A 21,699-nucleotide genomic window follows, 5' to 3' on the forward strand; every position below is an offset into this window, starting at 1 on the left:
GCTGCCATTAAACCCCTAGCCCTAACCATCTGGTTCTTCATCATCTAGTTCGTGAGTTTTCCGGCAACATCAACAACGGTGGTAAGGAACAAACAGACCATACCTTGCAGGTCCAGATCTACATTGAATCAGGTGATGTGGTTGTGTTTGAGTTTGGATTTCCAATGATGCGACGGCACGACAGACGATTTTGAGAGATGTTGGGTGGTTGCATAGTGGTGACGGTTGGGGCTTTGCCTCCAAGACCAACGATTTTTGGCCAAGGGAAAGTAAGAAGCAGCTGTGGTGGCTTATAATGACCAAATTCGAACCCGATTCGGCATCGGAGATGGTGGTGGTTCATTTGAGGTTCCGACGAGCAAGATCGAGTAAGGTTGTGTTTGATTCCGGAAGAATCGAGATTCCGGCGATGACGGTTTTCGAATCGAGTAAGGTTGTGGCCTGTTGGTGAGAAATAAAGTAAAAGGGTGGTTTTATTGATATATATATTTTTTAGTTTTAAATATTTTTTTGGTTTTTAATGGGTGAAAGGACCAATTTACCCTCATATCCAAGACACATGACTATATTTAACATGAAAAATTAACCAGGTTAGGATCAAATGACAAATGGTATAGCATTTGGAAACGTAAAATACAAAACTCGTCAATTTTAAAGCTAAAGAACAATCGCCAAAATTTGGTATAAATATAAAGGATAATTTTTGTAATTCTCTCTAGAATAGCCCTTTAAAAATCTAGAGCTCACATCTAACAAGCCCAATCGGCCAATCTTATTTCCTTTTTTATTTTTTTAATAATAAAAACTTTCTAGGGTTGGAAACCTGAAGAGGTAGGTCCCAGCAGAGCCCAGTTGGACCCGCAAGACTCACCTTGAAGAGGGACATTTGCGCAAGGACCAACTGGTTCCGCAGGACCCACCATGCTCAGAGATGAAGACCTTACGCGCAGTACGCCAGCTGTTCACGCAGGGAAAGCCTCCCAATGGTGAAGTACCCCGCCTGTCCCCGCAGCTGCGGATACAAGCCATCAGGGAAGGCTACCCGCACTAATAGCAAGGCTACACGCACAAGGCACTAACTCAATAATTCAGTGTCACCTGAAGGAATGAGCAAGGCGGGAATAGTCCCGCCCAAATGAGCCAGTCCGTATGCTTCTGGAAGATCTTTTGTACTATATCTGCCAAGGTATGGACAAAATAGACAAGATCTGACCAAAGCAGCCCATGAACCAATCACAGGGTGACAGCTCACCGACAAACAGTACGAGGAGCATGCTCTAGTACTGTTTGTCACTATTAGCCGCTGCCTACTCACCAACCCTTGTCGTGGCACGCACATAGCCTGCAGTTGGTGGAAAAGGAATAGTACACAACCGGCCTGGTCACTATCAGCCGCTGCCTACCCACCAACCAGCATGGCACGTGCGTAGCCCGTAGTTGGTAGAACAGGAATATTATACAGCTGGCTGTACCTGCTTGGAAACCTACCTTCGGCTATAAATACTCCAACACCTTGGAACGGTATGATCATCTGGTATTTTACCTTCACTAGCTATTTCTCTCAATATACACTTATATTCAGAGCAATCTAGTCTGATTCTCACGCCGGAGGGTGGTCACAAGGAGGAACCCCCCCCTTCTCAGTGACGAGCTCACGGTGTCTGTTTTGCAGGTCATCTGAAGAACATCCTTCTTTGCCGGACCTAACCCTCGTGGGAAACATTACTTAACCCCCAGATTATCCATAATCTACTCGAGGTCGATTAGTGTTTCTTCATTGGCGCCATCCGTGGCATCAATCAAGAATGGAGGAAAGAATGATAACCGGTATAAAGGCAATGGACGAAAGCCCGTTGACATCAGCATCCACATGGTTCATGGCAACATCAGAGGAAGAAAAAGACGAACGACAGAACCATGCGAATGGAAGGAAGCTGAGGTGCGCTTCCCGCGAGTGCCAGGAGGACCTAGCAAGGAAGGCCCTATCGTCATCAAAAGCCAGCTGGGGCATTACATAACTTCCCGCACTCTTGCTGACAACGGCGCCTCGTCAACGGTTATGTACAGGCAGTTCTTCGACAAGCTAGACGACGAAGACAAAGAACGCCTGGAAACGGTTTACGCCTCAATGGAAGGGTTCGACGGCAGCACAAACACCCCCTGGGTATCCTATCTTTCCCCGTCATTCTCACGGACGGGAAATACTCCCGCACAGAAGACGTGGACTTCGTCGTAATGAGGAAGCCACATCACACATACGACATTCTCTTCGGGAGAGACGGGATGGCAAGATTCAACGCCGTGGTATCTTCAGTCCACGGCATGATGGGATGGCCAACTGCTGAGGGTGTAGCGATGATCACCGGTATCCCCCAGGTATGCATCGCATCCGTCTCATCTAAACCCAAACCAAAGATGGCTAAACCAACCATTACCGAACCAGAAAAATGGGCCCTCAATGGCAAATACCCTGACCAGGCTGTTACAATTGGCCCAACAATCGCTGATCCTACGCGCACCTTACTCAAACGCTTACTACAGAGAAACGCTGACATCTTCGCGTGGACACCAGCTGACATGACTGGTGTACCTCGAAGTAAAGCAGAGCATAAGCTCAAGTGTGACCCGGCTTTTACGCCAGTCATACAAAAGCGCAGAGTAATGGGGGCGGAACAGGCTAATGCGTGTAGAATCCAAGTCAAGGAACTCCTTGACGCGGGCATCGTACGCGTTAGTAGATATCAAACATGGGTTGCAAATCCCGTTATGGTACCGAAGGCTAACAAACAATGGCGCATGTGTATAGATTTCAAAGATTTAAACAAAGCATGCCCCAAAGATTGTTACCCGTTACCCGAAATTGACCTCAAAGTGGATTCATTAGCACCGTTTCGCCTTAAATGCTTCCTTGACGCATATAAGGGGTACCATCAAATCCACATGGCTGTAGATGATCAGGATAAAACCGCATTTCGGACGCCCGATAGCACATTTTGTTATCAAATGATGCCATTCGGACTTAAGAATGCAGGGTCCACATACCAACGCCTGATGGACAAAGAGTTTCATGCCCAAATTGGGAGAAACTTGGAAGTCTACATGGATGATTTGGTCATCAAAAGCCCTGAGCCAGAAGCGATGTTGAAAGACATCGAAGAAACTTTCAACACGCTCAGAAAGATAAACATGAAGCTCAACCCGAGCAAGTGTTCCTTTGGGATGGAAGAAGGGAAGTTCTTGGGAGTCATTGTTACTAAAGATGGCTTCAGAGCGAACCCTGAAAAGGTCGAAGCCATTATCAAAATGGAATCACCTACTACCATCAAGCAAGCCCAGACACTGAATGGACGCCTAGTCGCACTTAACCGCTTTTTGTCAAACCATACGGATAGGTCGTTCCCATTCGTGTCAACATTGAGAAACTGTTTAAAGAAAACGCACTTCCGCTGGACACCAGAAGCGGAAGCAGCTTTTCAGAAAATTCGGTCACGCTTGATCGAACTCCCAACGCTCACAGCACCAGAAGCGGGGGAGGAATTAATCATATATCTTTCTGCCACAGATAGAGCAACCGGGGCAGTCCTGCTAGTAGAGCGGAAAGGTATCCAGATGCCTATTTACTATGTTAGCCGTGTCCTAACAGACGTAGAAACCCGGTAGCACTTGTACAAGCTTCATGCAGACTAAGACGATATTTCCAGGGTCACCCAATCACCATTCTCACCAACTTCAAACTCGCAAACGTTCTAGGCAAACCCGAATTATCGGGACGTCTAGCCAAATGGGCAATTGAGTTGGGGGAATATGCGATAAAGTACAAGCCAAGATCAGCTATGAAAGGCCAGGTCCTAGCCGACTTTATTACAGAAGTCCCCGCTTCGCGGGAGAAAGAGTGCCAGGAGGAGGCTCAACCCTCCCCAGCACAGGACATCGATGATGTCTGGCGACTCTACACTGATGGAGCAGCCAGCAACGAGGGTTCAGGCGTAGGGTTGAAATTAACCAACCCAGCAGGCCAAGAATACACTTACGCTATTCGACTGGATTTTCCAAGTACGAATAACGAAGCCGAGTATGAAGCATTCTTGGCAGGGCTGAGAATTGCGCGTAAAATGGGAGTGAAAAAATTGGAAGCCCACGTGGATTCCATGTTAGTAGCCAACCAGATAAACGGAACGTACACGGCCGTGAACGACACAATGGCCCTGTACCTCGCACAAGCAAAAACCCTTATGCGCGATTTTAATGATTGTAAAGTCATACACGTCAAGCGTAGCGAAAACAAATCTGCGGATGCGTTAAGCAAGCTTGCATCATTAGCCTTCACCCATTTGGGAAAGGACATCCGCATTGAACTCCTTGAAGCACCATCAGTCCCGCACAAGGAAATTTGTGTCATCCAAACCGGTACAGAAACGTGGATGACACCAATAATAAATTACCTTGCAGCGGGTATACTACCAGAATCAAAAACACAGGCAAGAAAAATACGTTGTAAAGCATTAAACTATCAACTCATCGATGACATCCTTTACAGACGTAACTTTCTTGGCCCACTCTTAAGATGCGTGGGCAACCAAGATGCTGACTACCTCCTAAGGGAAGTACACGAAGGCATCTGTGGAGTACACGCAGGTCCACGCGCTGTTGTAGCTAAGCTAAACAACGCGGGATACTTTTGGCCGGGGATGCATACGGATGCGCTGGCATACATCAGAAAGTGTAGGCCTTGCCAGCTCTACACACCCAACACGCATCGCCCGAAGAATGAACTTGTTCCAGTCACCTCTTCATGGCCATTTCAGAAGTGGGCCATCGATGTGACAGGCCCATTTCCTACAGCAGCAGGAAACGTTCAGTTCCTAGTGGTAGCCATCGACTACTTCACCAAGTGGATAGAAGCAAAACCCTTAGCCCAAACAACCGCAAAACATATTAAAAAATTTATTTGGGAATTTATTATTTGTCGTTTTGGACTTCCACAGACTTTGGTGAGTGATAACGGCACCAACTTTGCTGACAAGAAGCTACAAAAGTGGCTAGAAGGACTTCAAATCACCCACACCTTTACCTCAGTGGCACACCCGCAAGGTAACGGTGAGGTGGAAAGAGCAAATAAAAGCATCGTCGAAGGCATAAAGAAAAGACTCCTGGAACACAGATCCAGCTGGGTAGACGAAGTTCCACACGTCCTTTGGGCAAACAGAACGCTGAAAAAGGCCAGTACGGGAGAAACCCCGTTCAGCCTCACTTATGGCACTGAAGCCATGGTCCCAGTCGAAATTGGTTTGCCCTCACCAAGGGTCTTGATTCATGTAAGGCCCCGAACCCGGTGGCCCTAATTTAGCGTCGGATTTACTCATAAACACAGTCCTTCAAATCAGAGTTTATTAAAACTTTTCGCGGAATATAAAACATCAATCATTTGTTACAAAACATTAAATCTTTTCTTTGATACCATAACACAAAACTTTATATTCAAAACATTTTTACTTCTTTCTTCAGATGCCAGCCGTTCAATCCATGCCGTGTGTCATCCTCATGCTAACTCTATAATCAGCTCACCTGCGTGCATACTAAAAGTCAGCTACGCTGAGTGAGTTCTAGTTAATCAGGTATCATACAATTTAATCCCATATATTACTTTCCGTATCCGAAGACACCTATTACTACCTTAACCTTGTATAAATATCCATAGGAGGATTGTCACGTAATATTTATTTAAAAGAACCATTACCATTACCCTACCATATATACTTTCCATAGGAGGAACACTATACTATCCATAGAAGGAACACTTTACTATCCATAAAAGGAACACTATACCTTCCATAAAAGGAACACTATACCTTCCATAAAAGGAACACTATACCTTCCATAAAAGGAAACTATACTTTATTATTTAATATCCATGTAAGGAGCTAGTCACTTCCCTTGACGATACGTGCAATATCCGAAGATCGTTCACGTACCATCAAGCAATCATTCATATATTTCACATTATCCATATAAAGCATACACATAAAATTATATCCTTTCGTTCATACTTTCTTACTTTCTTTAGTATTATCTTACTTTCATATCTTACGTTATAAAGAGCATTACGCCCTACATTCCTCGAGTATTACTAGGGCTCGGTACCCTCTTCGTAACCATACAACCATACGTTATCATTTCTTTCTTCTATTATCTCTATCATGTTCATACACATAAACATTCATAACATACTTACCTTATTCTTAGCGCTGCAACCTGACAGTACGTGCAATATCCGAAGATCGTTCACGTACCATCAAGCAATCATTCATATATTTCACATTATCCATATAAGGCATACACTTATCTCTTAGGATAAGTGTATTGACAAACATATTGAGTATGCACACAGCCCCGAAAACGTAACACATAAATGGGGCTAGAAACTCACCTGAATTCTGCTTCTTTTTCTGATAGCTGTAAATCCCTTCTCTATCTGAGCTCGGCTGACTGTACAAGTTACACGTATCAATACTCGCCTGATCTAATCTGGTGGCCTAGTAGTAGCTTACTTAACTTATCGCTTTTTAATTTATTTTCTAATCAAACTTAGCTCTAGGCGAAGTTAACCTTAGGCGAACTTAGCTGTAGGCGAAGTTAAACCTCAGGCGAACTTGGCTTCAAGCGAAGTTAAACCTTAGGCGAACTTGGCTTCAGGCGAAGTTAAACCTTAGGCGAACTTGGCTTCAGGCGAAGTTAAACCTTAGGCGAACTTGGCTTCAGGCGAAGTTATCATCAAGCGAACTTAACTTTATAGCGAAGTTGCCATCAGGCGAACTTAGCTTGCAGGCGAAGTTCATCGCGTTGAAGGCGAAGTTGCCCAGATGAAGGCGAAGTTGCCCAGACAGCCGTTGTTCGGTTTCTTTCCAGCATTTTGAGCGATTTTAACACCCTTGCTATGGTTCAATATCACCCACTACGCATCTTCGGTCGCTTATACACTAAAAAGCTTGGATCATTAAACCTTAAAGACCAAGAATCATACCTTTTTGAGCTTGTTGGATCTCGTTAACCTGCTAGCACACTAATCTCTTTCTCTCGGACCTGCCCGATTCTTCCCTTGGCTCGGCCCGGTTCCGGCGAAGTTAGTGTGTGGTGTGTGTGTGTGTTAGGGAGTTTGGTGAAAAATGAAAGATATTTTGGGTTTAGGGGATATTTATACCCCTGAAATCCCATGGACCTAAGGCCCATTCTCATTTAACCCATCTCTATTAATCCGAGTCCATAACCCACGTCCATTACCCGACACTAGCCCGACCCATACCAACTCCCATTCTTTTATTTATTTCCTGATAATCCGAGTAAACTTTCCCTCTATTATTAAGTAATATAATTAATATTATCTTGAAATTTCGGGATGTTACAAGTCTTCCCTCCTTAAAGAGGTTTCGTCCCCGAAACCTAACTTATTCCCTATAAAAGGAAAACTTCTTATATTTACACGCTTTATTGAATCGCCTTCGTTTTCTGAGTTACCCTTCTTACTTCCGACTTTGCAGTTATCGAATGGTGGTCATGTGTTTTAGCTATTTAAGGTAGCTTATCCATGAGGCCCTCAATGTACCAAGTCTCGTTTCGATTTTCAAGAGGCTTTGTCCTAAATCATATTAATGCTAAAGCCTAAGTCGACACTCTATCACAACACGTCAATTTATCATGACTAACATGCATTCAGACAATTTGTACCATAATTAATAAACACCAGTGCAAATTTCAACATAAAACAACACGCATCGAGTCATCAATAAGTTACACATAGATTTAATACTTATGGCTAGCATCTAGCCTTCTTGAATGGCTTCTCTAAGCATACGGAGGAATCTGTTAAACCTCAAGCACTCTTTTCTCCTTCATGTCCTCCCTTTGGCTTCTTGCAATCCCTTGCTAGGTGCCCACGTCCTCCACAGTTGTGACACCTATGGTAATCATCACATTCCCAAGAGGAATGTCCTGCTCTTCCACACCTGTAGCAAACACCTAATCCCTTTCTGCACTCTCCGGGGTGTCTATTCCCACATTTTTCACAAGTAGTGAACCCCTCTTGCCTTGCCTTCTTTTTGCGTGGATCCACCTCATTGGCTTCCTCTGGTTCTGGGGTTGGGTTCTTTTTCTTCGGTTCCATTTTCTCCCCTTCACAGTTGGCAAGGTCCTCATAAATCATCTCGGCCAATTCCATGGCCGAGTCAAATGTTGCGGGCTTACTAGACTTAACCAAAGTGCGAACATTCCGAGGAAGTCCCCTTACGTAACACTTGATCCTTTTAGCTTCGGTGTTCACCATGTCAGGTACCAACCTAGACATGCGGTTGAATTCAGTAGTATAATCCCGTTGTGTCATCCCTCCCTCTTTCAAATTCAGAAACTTCATCTCCACTCTTTCAACTTCTGTATCAGCGCAGAACCTCTTCATCACCATGTCCTTTAGGTCATTCCAACTCATCGCCTTGATCTCTTCACGGGTCTTCCTCTGCTCCACACTCTCCCACCAATACATAGCCTCATCTTCAAAAGATTGAGTGGCATAACCGACAGCTTGGTCAGGACGGCACTCGCTAATGCGGATAACCTTATCCATGGCGGTTATCCACTGAAGAGTAGCGATTGCGTCTCCTAAACCAGTCAGCTTAAGCGGGTCACAACCTTTGAAGGACTTATAGTTGCAACCGCCTCGGCCCCTCTTCGTATCATCATCTTTCACAGACTTTACCTCACTCGAGTCACCCATTTCCCTCTCGTCATCCTTTCTATTATTACCACCTGCCCCTTCAACGGTTCGTTCACGGCTTCCAGCAGATCCCTCGGGATTCAGGTTCTTCACAGCAGCAACTACAGCTTGAACAATGGCTGCTTGAACTGCAGGGCTAAGTTGAACTTCTTCGTTGTTGTTCTGGTCTCCTCCAGCGGCGCTCCCTTCATCTTCGGTGTGGGAAGCTTCTTCTACCGAGGGTTGCTGGACAAGACGAGGCCTGCCACGACGTCCAGTGCGACCCCCAGTTCCCACAACTTCTCCAGCTCCAGCCATCAGTATTCTTAAAGGGACAACACAAACATCATCACTCAAGGAACTATTTAGTACAAGGATAGCAAGGCTAACAGGTAATAACAGTGGCCAGCTGTGACTAGCTGATCACGTTGCTTTCCGTGTCCTATTCGCTTCCCTTTATGAGTCTATTTGTGCTGGTTCTACTTAAGAAGTTAGTCAAATCAAACAATCAATTACTTCTATCCTTATCGTTCACGTATCTTTTCTTTCTCGTTAACATATATCATTTAATCATACACCTTACCTTTACTGATTTTTGCTTGAGCGACACATGTCATTCTTGAACTGGCATCTTCTTTCTTTTCTTACTTAAATCCCATTCTCTGTTCGAGTCTAAGCATGTAGGATGCTTAAATCTCTCGAACTTATGCTCTGATACCAACTTGTAAGGCCCCGAACCCGGTGGCCCTAATTTAGCGTCGGATTTACTCATAAACACAGTCCTTCAAATCAGAGTTTATTAAAACTTTTCGCGGAATATAAAACATCAATCATTTGTTACAAAACATTAAATCTTTTCTTTGATACCATAACACAAAACTTTATATTCAAAACATTTTTACTTCTTTCTTCAGATGCCAGCCGTTCAATCTATGCCGTGTATGGTATATGTGATCGATACGGTTGATTGCTTGACGGTACGTGAACGATCTTCGGATATTGCACGTATCGTCAAGGGAAGTGACTAGCTCCTTACATGGATATTAAATAATAAAGTATAGTGTCCTTTTATGGAAGGTATAGTGTTCCTTTTATGGAAGGTATAGTGTTCCTTTTATGGAAAGTATAGTGTTCCTTTTATGGAAGGTATAGTGTTCCTTTTATGGATAGTAAAGTGTTCCTTCTATGGATAGTATAGTGTTCCTCCTATGGAAAGTATATATGGTAGGGTAATGGTAATGGTTCTTTTAAATAAATATTACGTGACAATCCTCCTATGGATATTTATACAAGGTTAAGGTAGTAATAGGTGTCTTCGGATACGGAAAGTAATATATGGGATTAAATTGTATGATACCTGATTAACTAGAACTCACTCAGCGTAGCTGACTTTTAGTATGCACGCAGGTGAGCTGATTATAGAGTTAGCATGAGGATGACACACGGCATGGATTGAACGGCTGGCATCTGAAGAAAGAAGTAAAAATGTTTTGAATATAAAGTTTTGTGTTATGGTATCAAAGAAAAGATTTAATGTTTTGTAACAAATGATTGATGTTTTATATTCCGCGAAAAGTTTTAATAAACTCTGATTTGAAGGACTGTGTTTATGAGTAAATCCGACGCTAAATTAGGGCCACCGGGTTCGGGGCCTTACAATTCAGCCAGAGGACAATGATGCGGAAAGACGGTTAGACCTTATGCTAACCGAGGAACGCAGAGACTTAGCCGCAGCGCGTGAAGAAAACTACAAGCGACAAATGCAAAAGTACTACAACACGCGGGTAAAACTCTGCAACTTCAATGTAGGAGACTACATATTGCGTAACAACGAGGCTTCAAACCAAGAGCGCCCAGGAAAACTGGCACCGGTCTGGGAAGGACCGTACATTATCGAAGAAGTTTTGGGAAAAGGCGCATACCGGCTCGAAAGGCTCGATGGCACTCCTATCCCAAGAACATGGAACGGAGCTCAATTACGCAAATGTTACATGTAGATCAATTCCAAACTTGTAAAGAAAAGGCCTAGAGCCACTTCTAATGGAAATGATTCTCCTTTCACATTGTGTTGATAGCCTTACCTTTATACTTATGAACTTCCCACGCTGATATGCCGGTATTCACCGCATAAATATGGGAAGAAGTAAGTCGTTGCGTGTGGAAGGCGGCAAAACCCGCATAAACACATAAAACGGTAAAAATTTCTAAGGAAAACCTTCACGCAGGTCAGCTATAGGTGAAGTTTGGTCATCCCAATAAATGAAAGTGACGGTCCTACCCGCACAATCATGATAGAGGAAACTGAACATTGACCTATTGGCAACCGCGCGTCGAAAGGTTAACTTATTCAAAACACTTAGAAAATTTCAAAGGAAAAGATGAGGAAAACTTCCACGCAGGTCAGATATAGGTAAAGTTTAGCCATCCTACTAAGTGAAAGTGACGGTCTTATCCGCACAATCACGAAAGAGGAAGCAAAACTTTAACTTATTATCTGCCACGTTGAAAAGTTAACTTATCTAAGTACTAAAGAAATTGCTAAGTTAAAACAAAATATGAGCGAAATAAACAAGGCAAGGCATTAACAAATAATTTTTATTCCATCAACATTCAAACATTACAAGAATTGCTGGGTACATACCCGCATACAAGATTAGAAGTCTACAAACATAAAAATCTACTCTAATGGTGGAAAGGGATCTAAAGTATCAAGCTTCAGGACCACTCCCACTTGGACCCGCACCATCAGTAGAATGTGGCGGTTCAAGGAAAGCTTTGAGGATAGCTAGCCCATCATCAGCAGCAGCAATCTCGTTTACCTTCTCCACCACCGGATGTGGGAAGGCGGCATACTGATTCACTGCTTGGTCATACGCAGCTTCAGTATCCACATTGTAAAGAGGGAAGTTGGAAGGCGGAATGCCTTGTTCAACAAACCCTAGACCAAGCAAGAAGCCAGCCTTTTCCCCATCCACATGAGAAGCGTTGAGGGCTGCGCTCATCGCATCGTCATATGATGTGTTCGTGAACACCCGATGCACAACCTAAAAAACAGAAGTATATCAAAAACTCTTCAAAGTGTAAGGAAAAGCGTAAAGAAATTGTGAAACTGCGCATACCTGCGACAACGCTTCTCGAAGAAGCCATTCCTTGGTAACCAGAGCCTCCTGGAGGGCAGCTTGAGCTTCATTACGGGCGCGTTCGGCTTCGTTCTTTGTAAGGTTGGCAAGCAACACATCTTTGGCTGCAGCCTCTTCGACGCCCTTTAGCTTACGCTCAGTGTGGTCAAGCACCCCCCTCTGGTCCAAGATCTCTTGGAGCTTCTTGGCATCTTCCATGGCCAAGGCATCATGAGCCTGCTGGAGCCTCTCTAATTTGGCTTTAAGTTCCTCATTCTCGATGCGTAGAGGCTCAGCAGCAGCTTCAGCCTTGGTGGCCCTCTCGGTTGCGTTCCGTGCAGTTTCCTTAGCCAACCGAAGCTGTTCATTAACAGCTTGGGCGGCCTTGGAACGGGCCTCGAGACGAGCCTGAACGTCAACCTCAAGGGCCTTGAAGGCCTTCTCCTTTTCCGCAGCAACAGCGGCAAGCTTCGCATTCTCCTCCCGGATAGCCCGCGCCTGAGCCACTTCAAGGCTACGCGCCGTCTTTAACTTGTCGTTTTCACGACAAAGTAGCTCGACGCGCGGCTGCATCCGGGCGAGGAGGATTCGGAGCTCGTTGGACAGCCTACCTTCCTGGTAGCTGGCCATGGCCTCCCCCAGCGCACCGCTTGGGGCGGCGTGACGCGCCCATTCGACGCAATCCTCAGCAGTCCGGAGGGTCGTTCCCCGGCGGATCTTCCACCGAGGAGCGTACACCTCGTTGGAATCACGAACTGCAATAAAACAAAAAACAGTTAAGAGAGAGAAATGATGAAAGAGATATAGGCCAAAATAACCCTACGCACCGTAGGGTCGACAACAGGCCGATAGCCACCAAACCCATCACCTGAACCTAAGGGATATCCATCCAAAAGGTCAAGGAGACGGGAAGGAGGCAAGGATTGGCTAGACGCCCCAACCCCAAACGTACCTGAAGGACTGACCGTAGTCGCAGGCGCCGGAGGAGGCATGGTGGAGGCTGCTGCGGTGGAAACCAACGGAGGTGAACTCACCGGAGGTGAACTCACAACCGTGGCCGCGGCTGCGGAAGAACCCGCAAGAGAAATCACCGCCGGCTCAGTGATGGATTCTCTGAAAATGGCACTGACGGCCGGCGGGGATAATGTTACAGCTGGAACAGTTGGCTCAACGGGATGAGCAACTGAACCAGTACTGCAAGCAGGCGTAGCCGCCTGGGTCATCGCTTCGGGTAGGTTGACCAAACCTACCTTCATGGGTCCAGAGCTGCTCCCTCCCGCTCCACTCTGGAATGCCGTAGCATCCACGCCTGCACGAAGACAAGATATATAAGTATAATAGCGGAAAGATATGAAGTTAAAGTTATGTACACTTACGGGTCTTTTTGAGCTTGAAGGTGCGAACAGGCGGGGACGAACCCGATGGAGCCGGCCTCTTCGTACCGGTCACCGTCGCCGTCCTGGGCTGCTCGGAGGTGACAGCCGTTTCAACCTCCGGAGCAGTGGTCTCAACACCACCTGGGTTCCCCGCCGCCTCTTCACTCTCGGTCTCCGACTCAGACCGGTTCACCTGGTCAGCGGTGGAGGCTACCTTCGCCTTGCCCTTCCCGCCAGCAGCCTTCTTCTTCCGCGCAAGAAAAGGACCATCTGCGGATTCCTCATCAGAAGATGACAAGATTAGAGGAATTCCGGCAGAGGATCCGCAGTCTGCTCAAGGATGGGCAACTCGTTCTCGTCAAGAGCGCGAGTACCCAACCGAGCGGGACCGTCAGCTTCTCGCGGATGCAGGAGGGACTGCAAGTCATTTCCCTCTGAAATAAAAAGAAAAACAGTTAGAAAAAACCTTAAATCAACAAAGAAGACGGAGCATACCGTAAGGGATAAAGTTCAAACCGTATTCAAGTACGATGGGAATCTGTGACGCATCCGCCCCAACATCCTTCCATACCCTGCTCATACCGAGCATCACCATCCCGGACTCCGGAAAGCGGTAAACCGGAGTCTGGATCCGGGAAATCTTGGAGAACCATTCCGCCTCCTGGTAGTTGGAGGCGTGAAGGCTTGGGAGAGCTCTCCCGTTCTTAAATGTCATCGCTATAAGGACGACACGGGCAGAGATGTAAAAGAACTCCCGCTTCCAAGACCGAAGACTGCGCTCGGTAGCGCAGATCTTCAAACCCTTGATCCGGGTGACCAGGGTGTACCAGCCTTGGATGCACCTCCAGGAGTAGAAGGTCATCAGGCGGTCGACGTGGGGATCCACGCCAAGAACGAGGCACACCCACTCAAAATGGCGGATCTTGGCGATCGCCATTGGGTGTACCTCCGTCAGGTGCACACCGTGTCTATCCAGAACACGGTATACAAACTTCGTCAATGGGAACCTAAGATTCCCATAGACGAAGAAGGCGGTATATACCCCTATTTTGCCCTTGGGGGCATCGTACACCGTCTGGTGTGGCTCCGGAAACTCAGGCTCGAACGGCTCGAGCATGAACTTCCGGACGATGTACCGGTAAAGCTCGATGGGAAGAGCACACTGGCATTCGCCATCAGTGCTCTTATCGTCCTTATCGGACGTAGACGTCGGGTTCTCGACATACAAGTCAGACTCCTTGACGATAGCTTCTGGATCATGAGTAGACGACATGTTTTGGAGGTAAAGAACGATTTCAGGAGAATGCTCGACAGAAAGAGTATTCGCCGGAAATCGCTTAGAAGGAGAAGAGAGAAGTGAAAGTGTGGATTACCAAGGACACTCTCCCCCTTTATATACTCATCGCAATGAATGCGATGAATTTAATGCGGAGGAGAGAGAAAAGAGCTGGTGCAATGAAACTATGACACGTGGAAAAAGCAAGCTGGCAACAGCTGTTGACGGGACGCGCGCCGTAAAATCCGCACCCACGCGCCCAAAAAATTGCGCCCACGCGCCTGAAAAAGCTTCTGGAATGACCATGTACTGTCACGTCGCCATAACTTCCTGCACGTCCTGAATCTGTCAGAAGTAACCGTCGGACGACGTTTCAACAGTTTGGACTGTTCTTATCCTTTCACCAACTCTTCGAATTTCAAAAAGATTCAAAAAGATTCAAAAGTAAGCGGGACTATACCCCTTACCTTGGCAACCAAGTAACTATAAGACAGGTGCGAGTACAGTGTCAAGGCAAAACCCTTCACATACTTAGCACCGGCAGGGAATTGAAGCCAGGAATACCTTGGAAGTAAAGTAACTATAAGACGAGTGATGGTACAGTGTCAAGGCGAAACCCTTCACATACCTAGCACTCCGCAGGGAATTGAAACCAAGAAGGATCTTCTGGGCCATGCTTGCGGAAAAGGGAATAACATTCCCGCATAGCGGGAACGTCGAGAACTAGATTGTTTGAAGCTCCAAGATGGAATTGGTTGTTTTAACATAATTGATCACTATGTTCAAAACTACCAAAACCTCATGGAGAATCTACACAAGTGGAACTCAACGCTCCTGACTTGCGAGGAGGTTACACACCTACCCGCATCATACCCAAAGATCAAGCAGAAAAGTCGGGAATTTCTGCGTGACATTAGGGAAACCGCGGGAAGAATCCCCACGGACAACCTTAAAACTAAATCCTTTTCAAAACCCCTTGATTAAGTCCAAAGTTCACCTCACTTATTAACAATTCATGAGAATAACATTGGACTGGGGGGACTTGAAGAGGTAGGTCCCAGCAGAGCCCAGTTAGACCCGCAAGACTCACCTTGAAGAGGGACGTTTGCGCAAGGACCAACTGGTTCCGAAAGACGCGCAGTACGCCAGCTGTTCACGCAGGGAAAGCCTCCCAATGGTGAAGTACCCCGCCTGTCCCCGCAGCTACGGATACAAGCCATCAGGGAAGGCTACCCGCACTAATAGCAAGGCTACACGCACAAGGCACTAACTCAATAATTCAGTGTCACCTGAAGGAATGAGCAAGGCGGGAATACTCCCGCCCAAATGAGCCAGTCCGTATGCTTCTGGAAGATCTTTTGTACTATACCTGCCAAGGTATGGACAAAATAGACAAGATCTGACCAAAGCAGCCCATGAACCAATCACAGGGTGACAGCTCACCGACAAACAGTACGAGGAGCATGCTCTAGTACTGTTTGTCACTATTAGCCGCTGCCTACTCACCAACCCTTGTCGTGGCACGCACATAGCCTGCAGTTGGTGGAAAATGAATAGTACACAGCCGGCCTGGTCACTATCAGCCGCTGCCTACCCACCAACCAGCATGGCACGTGCGTAGCCCGTAGTTGGTAGAACAGGAATATTATACAGCTGGCTGTACCTGCTTGGAAACCTACCTTCGGCTATAAATACTCCAACACCTTGGAACGGTATGATCATCTGGTATTTTACCTTCACTAGCTATTTCTCTCAATATACACTTATATTCAGAGCAATCTAGTCTGATTCTCACGCCGGAAGGTGGTCACAAGGAGGAACCCCCCCTTCTCAGTGACGAGCTCACGGTTTCTGTTTTGCAGGTCATCTGAAGAACATCCTTCTTTGCCGGACCTAACCCTCGTGGGAAACATTACTTAACTCCCAGATTATCCATAATCTACTCGGGGTCGATTAGTGTTTCTTCAAAACCAATAGCTTTAATAACTAATCGAAGCCGACTGAATTTGTGTCTATTCGTTGCCGCGCTGTCGGGGTAAGCTGACCGAATAAACGTTATTTTTAATATGTTAATGTTTTATATCATAAACTATACAAGTATTCTCAGCATTTGTAAAAATAATTTTGGGGCTAGTGCCTGTACCATAACGAAACTAATCAATACCAACCAAATTTGTGTCGCTTTTGATCATAAGTTGTATATGTGACGATAATGTTTCGCGCTCTAACAGATTGTTGTGTTTTGGATTTAGTGTCGTTGCGTTATGAACTTAGATGATACCGATCGAATTCGCAGAATTGTGCCGTCGTCGCTACGCGCCGTGTTTTGTTACCTAGCTATATATTAAAAAAACACTGTCGGTGGCAGCACAGATATCCCATTTGGCTATCATCGGTTCATTATTAATTTTGTTTCTTGTCTTAATTTTTTTTATTATAGAAAATTGGATTTAAATAATCCCTACTATAAATTGTTGGCAAATAACAGCCAACTAACGAGTTAGCTGCTGACGCTCCCATCTTTTAACATAGTTGTACCCAACGAGCCGCGACAACTGAAAGTATAAGTCTGTTAGTCTTTGGTCGTTGGAAAATCGTTTTGTCGGAAAACTCAACCTTTTTCGCCGAACATCCCACCATCACCACCACCTGACCACCACCACCATCGTCACTGGAAACCTTCTACATGTTAGGGATTTTCCTGATTCTCAACCGATGAGACCAACGAATAGCCATTCATCCTTGTTGCTAGAGCCCTAGTTCGTCGTCTAAGTGGTTGGGTGCTTGCCTAATTTGCCTCAAACCGCCCATCACCATTATAGAGCTAGTGCAACCCTCTTCTTCTGCCACCGCGGACTCCGACGGTGGTTCTAGCAATCTTAATAACTGGGGTTTTTACTATAAAAATTTTTCTAAAGGATCGATCTAAGGCTATAAATACGTTTGGGACGAAAAAGTTGAGTTTTCTGGCCAAAAATATTTTTTCGGCGACCAGAGATAGTTAAGTTTCTTTTAGTTGCGGCTCATTGGGAACAAATATATTAAAAGATGAGACCGTCAGTAGCCAACTCGTTAGTTGAGACTTTTATTTGCCAATAGTTCATAGTTGAGATTATTTAAATTCAAATATTCTTTTATTATAAGTATATGAGTGTTAATATTGTTTTGAACGTATACTAACTTTTTTTTAGTTCAAGTACCATAAGTTTTGTTTTTCAAAATATGTTAACTTTAGTTTAATTTTTTTTCATAAGCTATATAAGTTCCGCTACTGCTTTCATCGGTTAATGCATATGAGTGTTTCTTGTTGAAAGGTTTACTAATTTATTTTTTGTGTTTCGTGCTGGTACCGTATATTTTTTTAAAAATAAATATATATTTTTTTAATTTTAAAATTGCTGCCAAGTACTGGATTTGTTTTTTTTAATGTTTATTTATTTATTTTTTTTATAAGTTAAACAAGTGTCACTACGCTTTTTAAGACAAATTACTTTTACTTTAATTTAACATTTTAATGTTAGTATTGTAACAAACTTGATCCATATTAATATATTATAACAATCAAAACTTAAAAATATGAGAAGAATGTGGCACCGCAGGGTCGAAGCTTCTTTCAAGTTCCTTATGTTTCCATGTTTTGAGGTATGATGGTATTAGCCTGAAGAATGAAGATTCTCGAAAATACCCTAAGTCCCTACTCAGGTATATAATTATAAATCCTAATCCTGCTTCCAAATCTCAAACCAAAATATGTGATCAGCAGCAACATTAATCAACGTAATCAAATTCTTCATACGACTTTGATGATGAATAATTATAAAATGTTTGCATGTCTTCCACAATTTATTCTTTATAACAACTAACTGCTTTACGATCCTTGTGACTCATCTTCTGTTTTTAGTCTTGTTCTTTTTTTCTCTGCTTATCCTAAGACAATTGAACATGGCCCTTTGTTCGTTCTCGTTCATTTAGTTAATCAAACGAAATTTATTGTTCATGTTCGTTCACTTATTAAATGAACGGACTTCTCACTGAATGCTCGGTTTGTTTACAGCCCTACCTGTAGGAGTCCTTTTGAGAAAGAATATACACCAGAGAGAACACAATAAATAGTAACATATGATGTATTTTTATTTTGCTTGCAATAGCCAAAGAACCATGGAAAAAAGGAATTAAAAACAATTGTGAAAATGGCCTTCCTGCATATTATTCAAAACACAATCACTAACAACTCATGAAGAAGAAAGGATTTGTTTCGGCACGTTCTTTGTAACTGAAGAACCATTTAAAGATCCGAGCTTCATTTTTTGTCGGCACGGGTAACTTCTCAGATTGCTTAAAACCTCCAAACGGTATAGCAAAAGCTTCTGCAGTAGAAACCCAGAAACCAGTTTGAAACATGTGCAGTCGTGAATTTTCATCTCCGAGCATCCAAACTGTTTGAAATACAGTAAGGTAAATGATTAGAACTGCAGCCATAGTCGCGATCGATAGCCAAACATTGTAAAAGTATTCATGCTTCAGTTTCGCCCTCTTTTGGTTCCACCCATCATTGCAGTAGCAATTGATCTTCCACAGAACATCGCATAAGTACGAGTCATCAACAGCCCCGGCCACCTCTTTACAGAGCTTGTTCACCAGTCTTGCTGCGTGTTTGTTCCCACCTAGAGTATGCTGCATAACGCCTGAATAATGAAGCAATTCTATATCCTCAGCAGAGTTTATGAGCCTATCAAGAAAGAACACATAAGCTGTCACATGTGGCCTGCAGGCAAAGTGGCATTGCTCAAAGGCCACCATGTTTCTAAACAATGTGAATCTGTAATCATCCATGCTAACTGGAGCAATCTTCAGAACCCTCCTTTTAAAGCTTACGTCCAACGGCTGACAGTTCTCCGCCTTCTTGATTTTGACACCGGACTCTTTTAAATCTGTTACCGAACGAAACATGTGCGGCTCCTTAACCAGAAACTTATTTTGCACCACCTCAGTCGGGCAAATGCTGGCCCGAAAGAGTTCAAGAAAGTGGCTTCCTTCAACATCCAAATAACCGTTCTTGGAAGCATCTAAATCTTTGTATATCAAGGGTTCCAAGAACTGAAGCGCAAGCTCTTTCAGATCTAAGTTTTCCGTTGCATCACAAGTACTAGAGCGGCTTGTTAAGTCATATACTTTGTTCAAAACAAACATTGGGAGCTGATTTTCGAGCATGATAAGATCACGCTGGAGTACGGGTAACATCCATCTCTGTACGGGTACCAACTTCTTACTGAAGTCAATCTCCTTGGTTTCTCTTAGAAGCTCCAGGATGAAACAGCTATCAAGGAGCATCATGTTGATAAACTGCTTACTATCAATCTTCAAATCTTCAGAGTAGCAACTACGAGCCTGCGGTTCCATTAGTTTCAGTTCCTTAAGTACTGCATTCAGGTCAGGACGATTCGGCTTGGTTGCACTGAAGAGGCCATGAAAGAAGCTCCATTTTGTGTTCTCCATTGCTTGTAAATGAGCAGCTCCATGATGGTATGGACCGATTGACACAATATTGGGTTCGTAAGCTTTCGGTTCGACTGATCTTAAACGATCTGGAACTCGGTAGATGGAAGCATTACTGGTGATCTGTTTTGGAACCTCAGTATTCAGCTTTTGCTCTAGCTCAGCTGCCAAATTTGGACCAGAATCTTGAGTAAGATTTCTTCTAGCAATGCATTGAAACCTCCAACTGCATATGGTTTGAAGAGGTATCCTGGTGAGTTTGATTCTCATATTTGGCGACTGTAATTGAAGTCAACTCTCTTGGTCTTTTTGAAGCTACCTGCTGACTTGTACACACTTATCTACGTGCCTCGCATTAAACGTTTATCACGCTATATGCATGTGTTAAAGGACAATGACCATTAATATTTAACTCCATAAAAAGTACTTTTTATATATAGTTTGATTAAAAATATGTAGATAATTAACATGGTGGTTGCATTAAGCTCAACTTTTAGACGATCATAATCCATTTACATTAAGCCTTATTTGATTAGTAAAACTTGGTTATGGGTAGACATGATTTTACAAATGGACCTAATTGAGCCTCACGGTTCCAGACCGATCTTTTTATTATTTAATTAACAACAGAGTAATTGAAGACGCTAAGCACTTTTTACATAGTTAAAAAACAAGTGAAAGAAACATATGAAGCAAGTAAATTCATTAATGTTACTGCTTTAAGCACAAGTACTTTTACTATTTATTGGCATACTATCCTTTCCATCAAGATCTAACTAACATTTACGGGTTATACATAATGTATACGGATTAAAATGTGTCGTTTTAAAAATGAATCAATTTAGTACGGAGGCTATAGCTAAAATGGAGATGGGTTGAATAACTGAATTGAGTTGTCATAAAAAGATACAGTGACAACTTAGTTCAACCCAAGCCTCTGAGATGACCAAGATGTTCTAATCAAGTTTCTTTTTATGATGATATGTTCGTTCGGATCAACTCAAGTTCCTTCGGAGGATCTTTTTGTTCAATCATGTTATCCGAATCAAGCTCCTTTGTATGATGATATTGTTGGAATTAATCTTCACTTATGGTTTTTATTATTTGGTTTAATTAATTAGTATATTAGGTTGTTTTAGTTAGTGGTCATGTTAAGTGAGGGTTGTTGGAAAAGTAGTTTTAGTTTGACCGAGTCAAGTGGGATATGGACGTTGAGGATGCATGGGTCTATAGTTTATTTTGAATAATTCCTCCACATTTTGTGGTTGTAGTTTGTTGAGTGTTATTCATAATTTGGTTTGGACCGGTCCATCGAGCCTATGGTGAATCGGTATCTTGGGACCAAGTCGAGCACATTACTTGGGATACAAGATATTTAATTATTATTTAGATTTGTTTTTACCAATTAGTATATGAGTATGATTATGGTATTTGTATTCTAGTCTAGTTGGGTTTTAAAATCTAAATTAGTATATATACCCGAGCACATGGGCTATATCATTGTATTATAATTTTCGAGCTAATGAGAATTACGAGATCGAGCTTATGATCTAAATATCGTTTGTGTTTTTGGCTCTGATACCGTTTGGCTCCAAGAATTACTTAGTGAAGTAACGGGATGGCGGATGGAAGCCGTAGTATTATATGTTGATAATACATCTTCCATTGCACTTATGAAGAACCCAGTGTGGC

The 21,699-nt window shown here is 43.8% G+C and overlaps 1 protein-coding gene across 1 annotated transcript; it reads right to left on the reverse strand.

Annotated features, from left to right (window-relative positions):
- Nucleotides 1-18,735: 18,735 nt before the first annotated feature.
- On the reverse strand, nt 18,736-20,277 carry LOC143540493 (UPF0481 protein At3g47200-like). The gene has a single exon (XM_077033537.1). It carries the CDS (start codon nt 20,275-20,277, stop codon nt 18,736-18,738), a length of 1,542 nt encoding a protein of 513 aa, XP_076889652.1.
- Nucleotides 20,278-21,699: the final 1,422 nt, after the last annotated feature.

This window comes from Bidens hawaiensis, unplaced genomic scaffold (genome assembly GCF_021521415.1).
Source record: "Bidens hawaiensis isolate Kalapana, Puna unplaced genomic scaffold, B.hawaiensis_p1.1 tig00012255_1, whole genome shotgun sequence".
Lineage (NCBI taxonomy): Eukaryota > Viridiplantae > Streptophyta > Magnoliopsida > Asterales > Asteraceae > Bidens > Bidens hawaiensis.

What these genes read in the sequence shown, in the direction of transcription:
- LOC143540493 (XM_077033537.1), bottom strand. Translation starts at nt 20,277, where the DNA reads ATGAGAATCAAACTCACCAGGATACCTCTTCAAACCATATGCAGTTGG.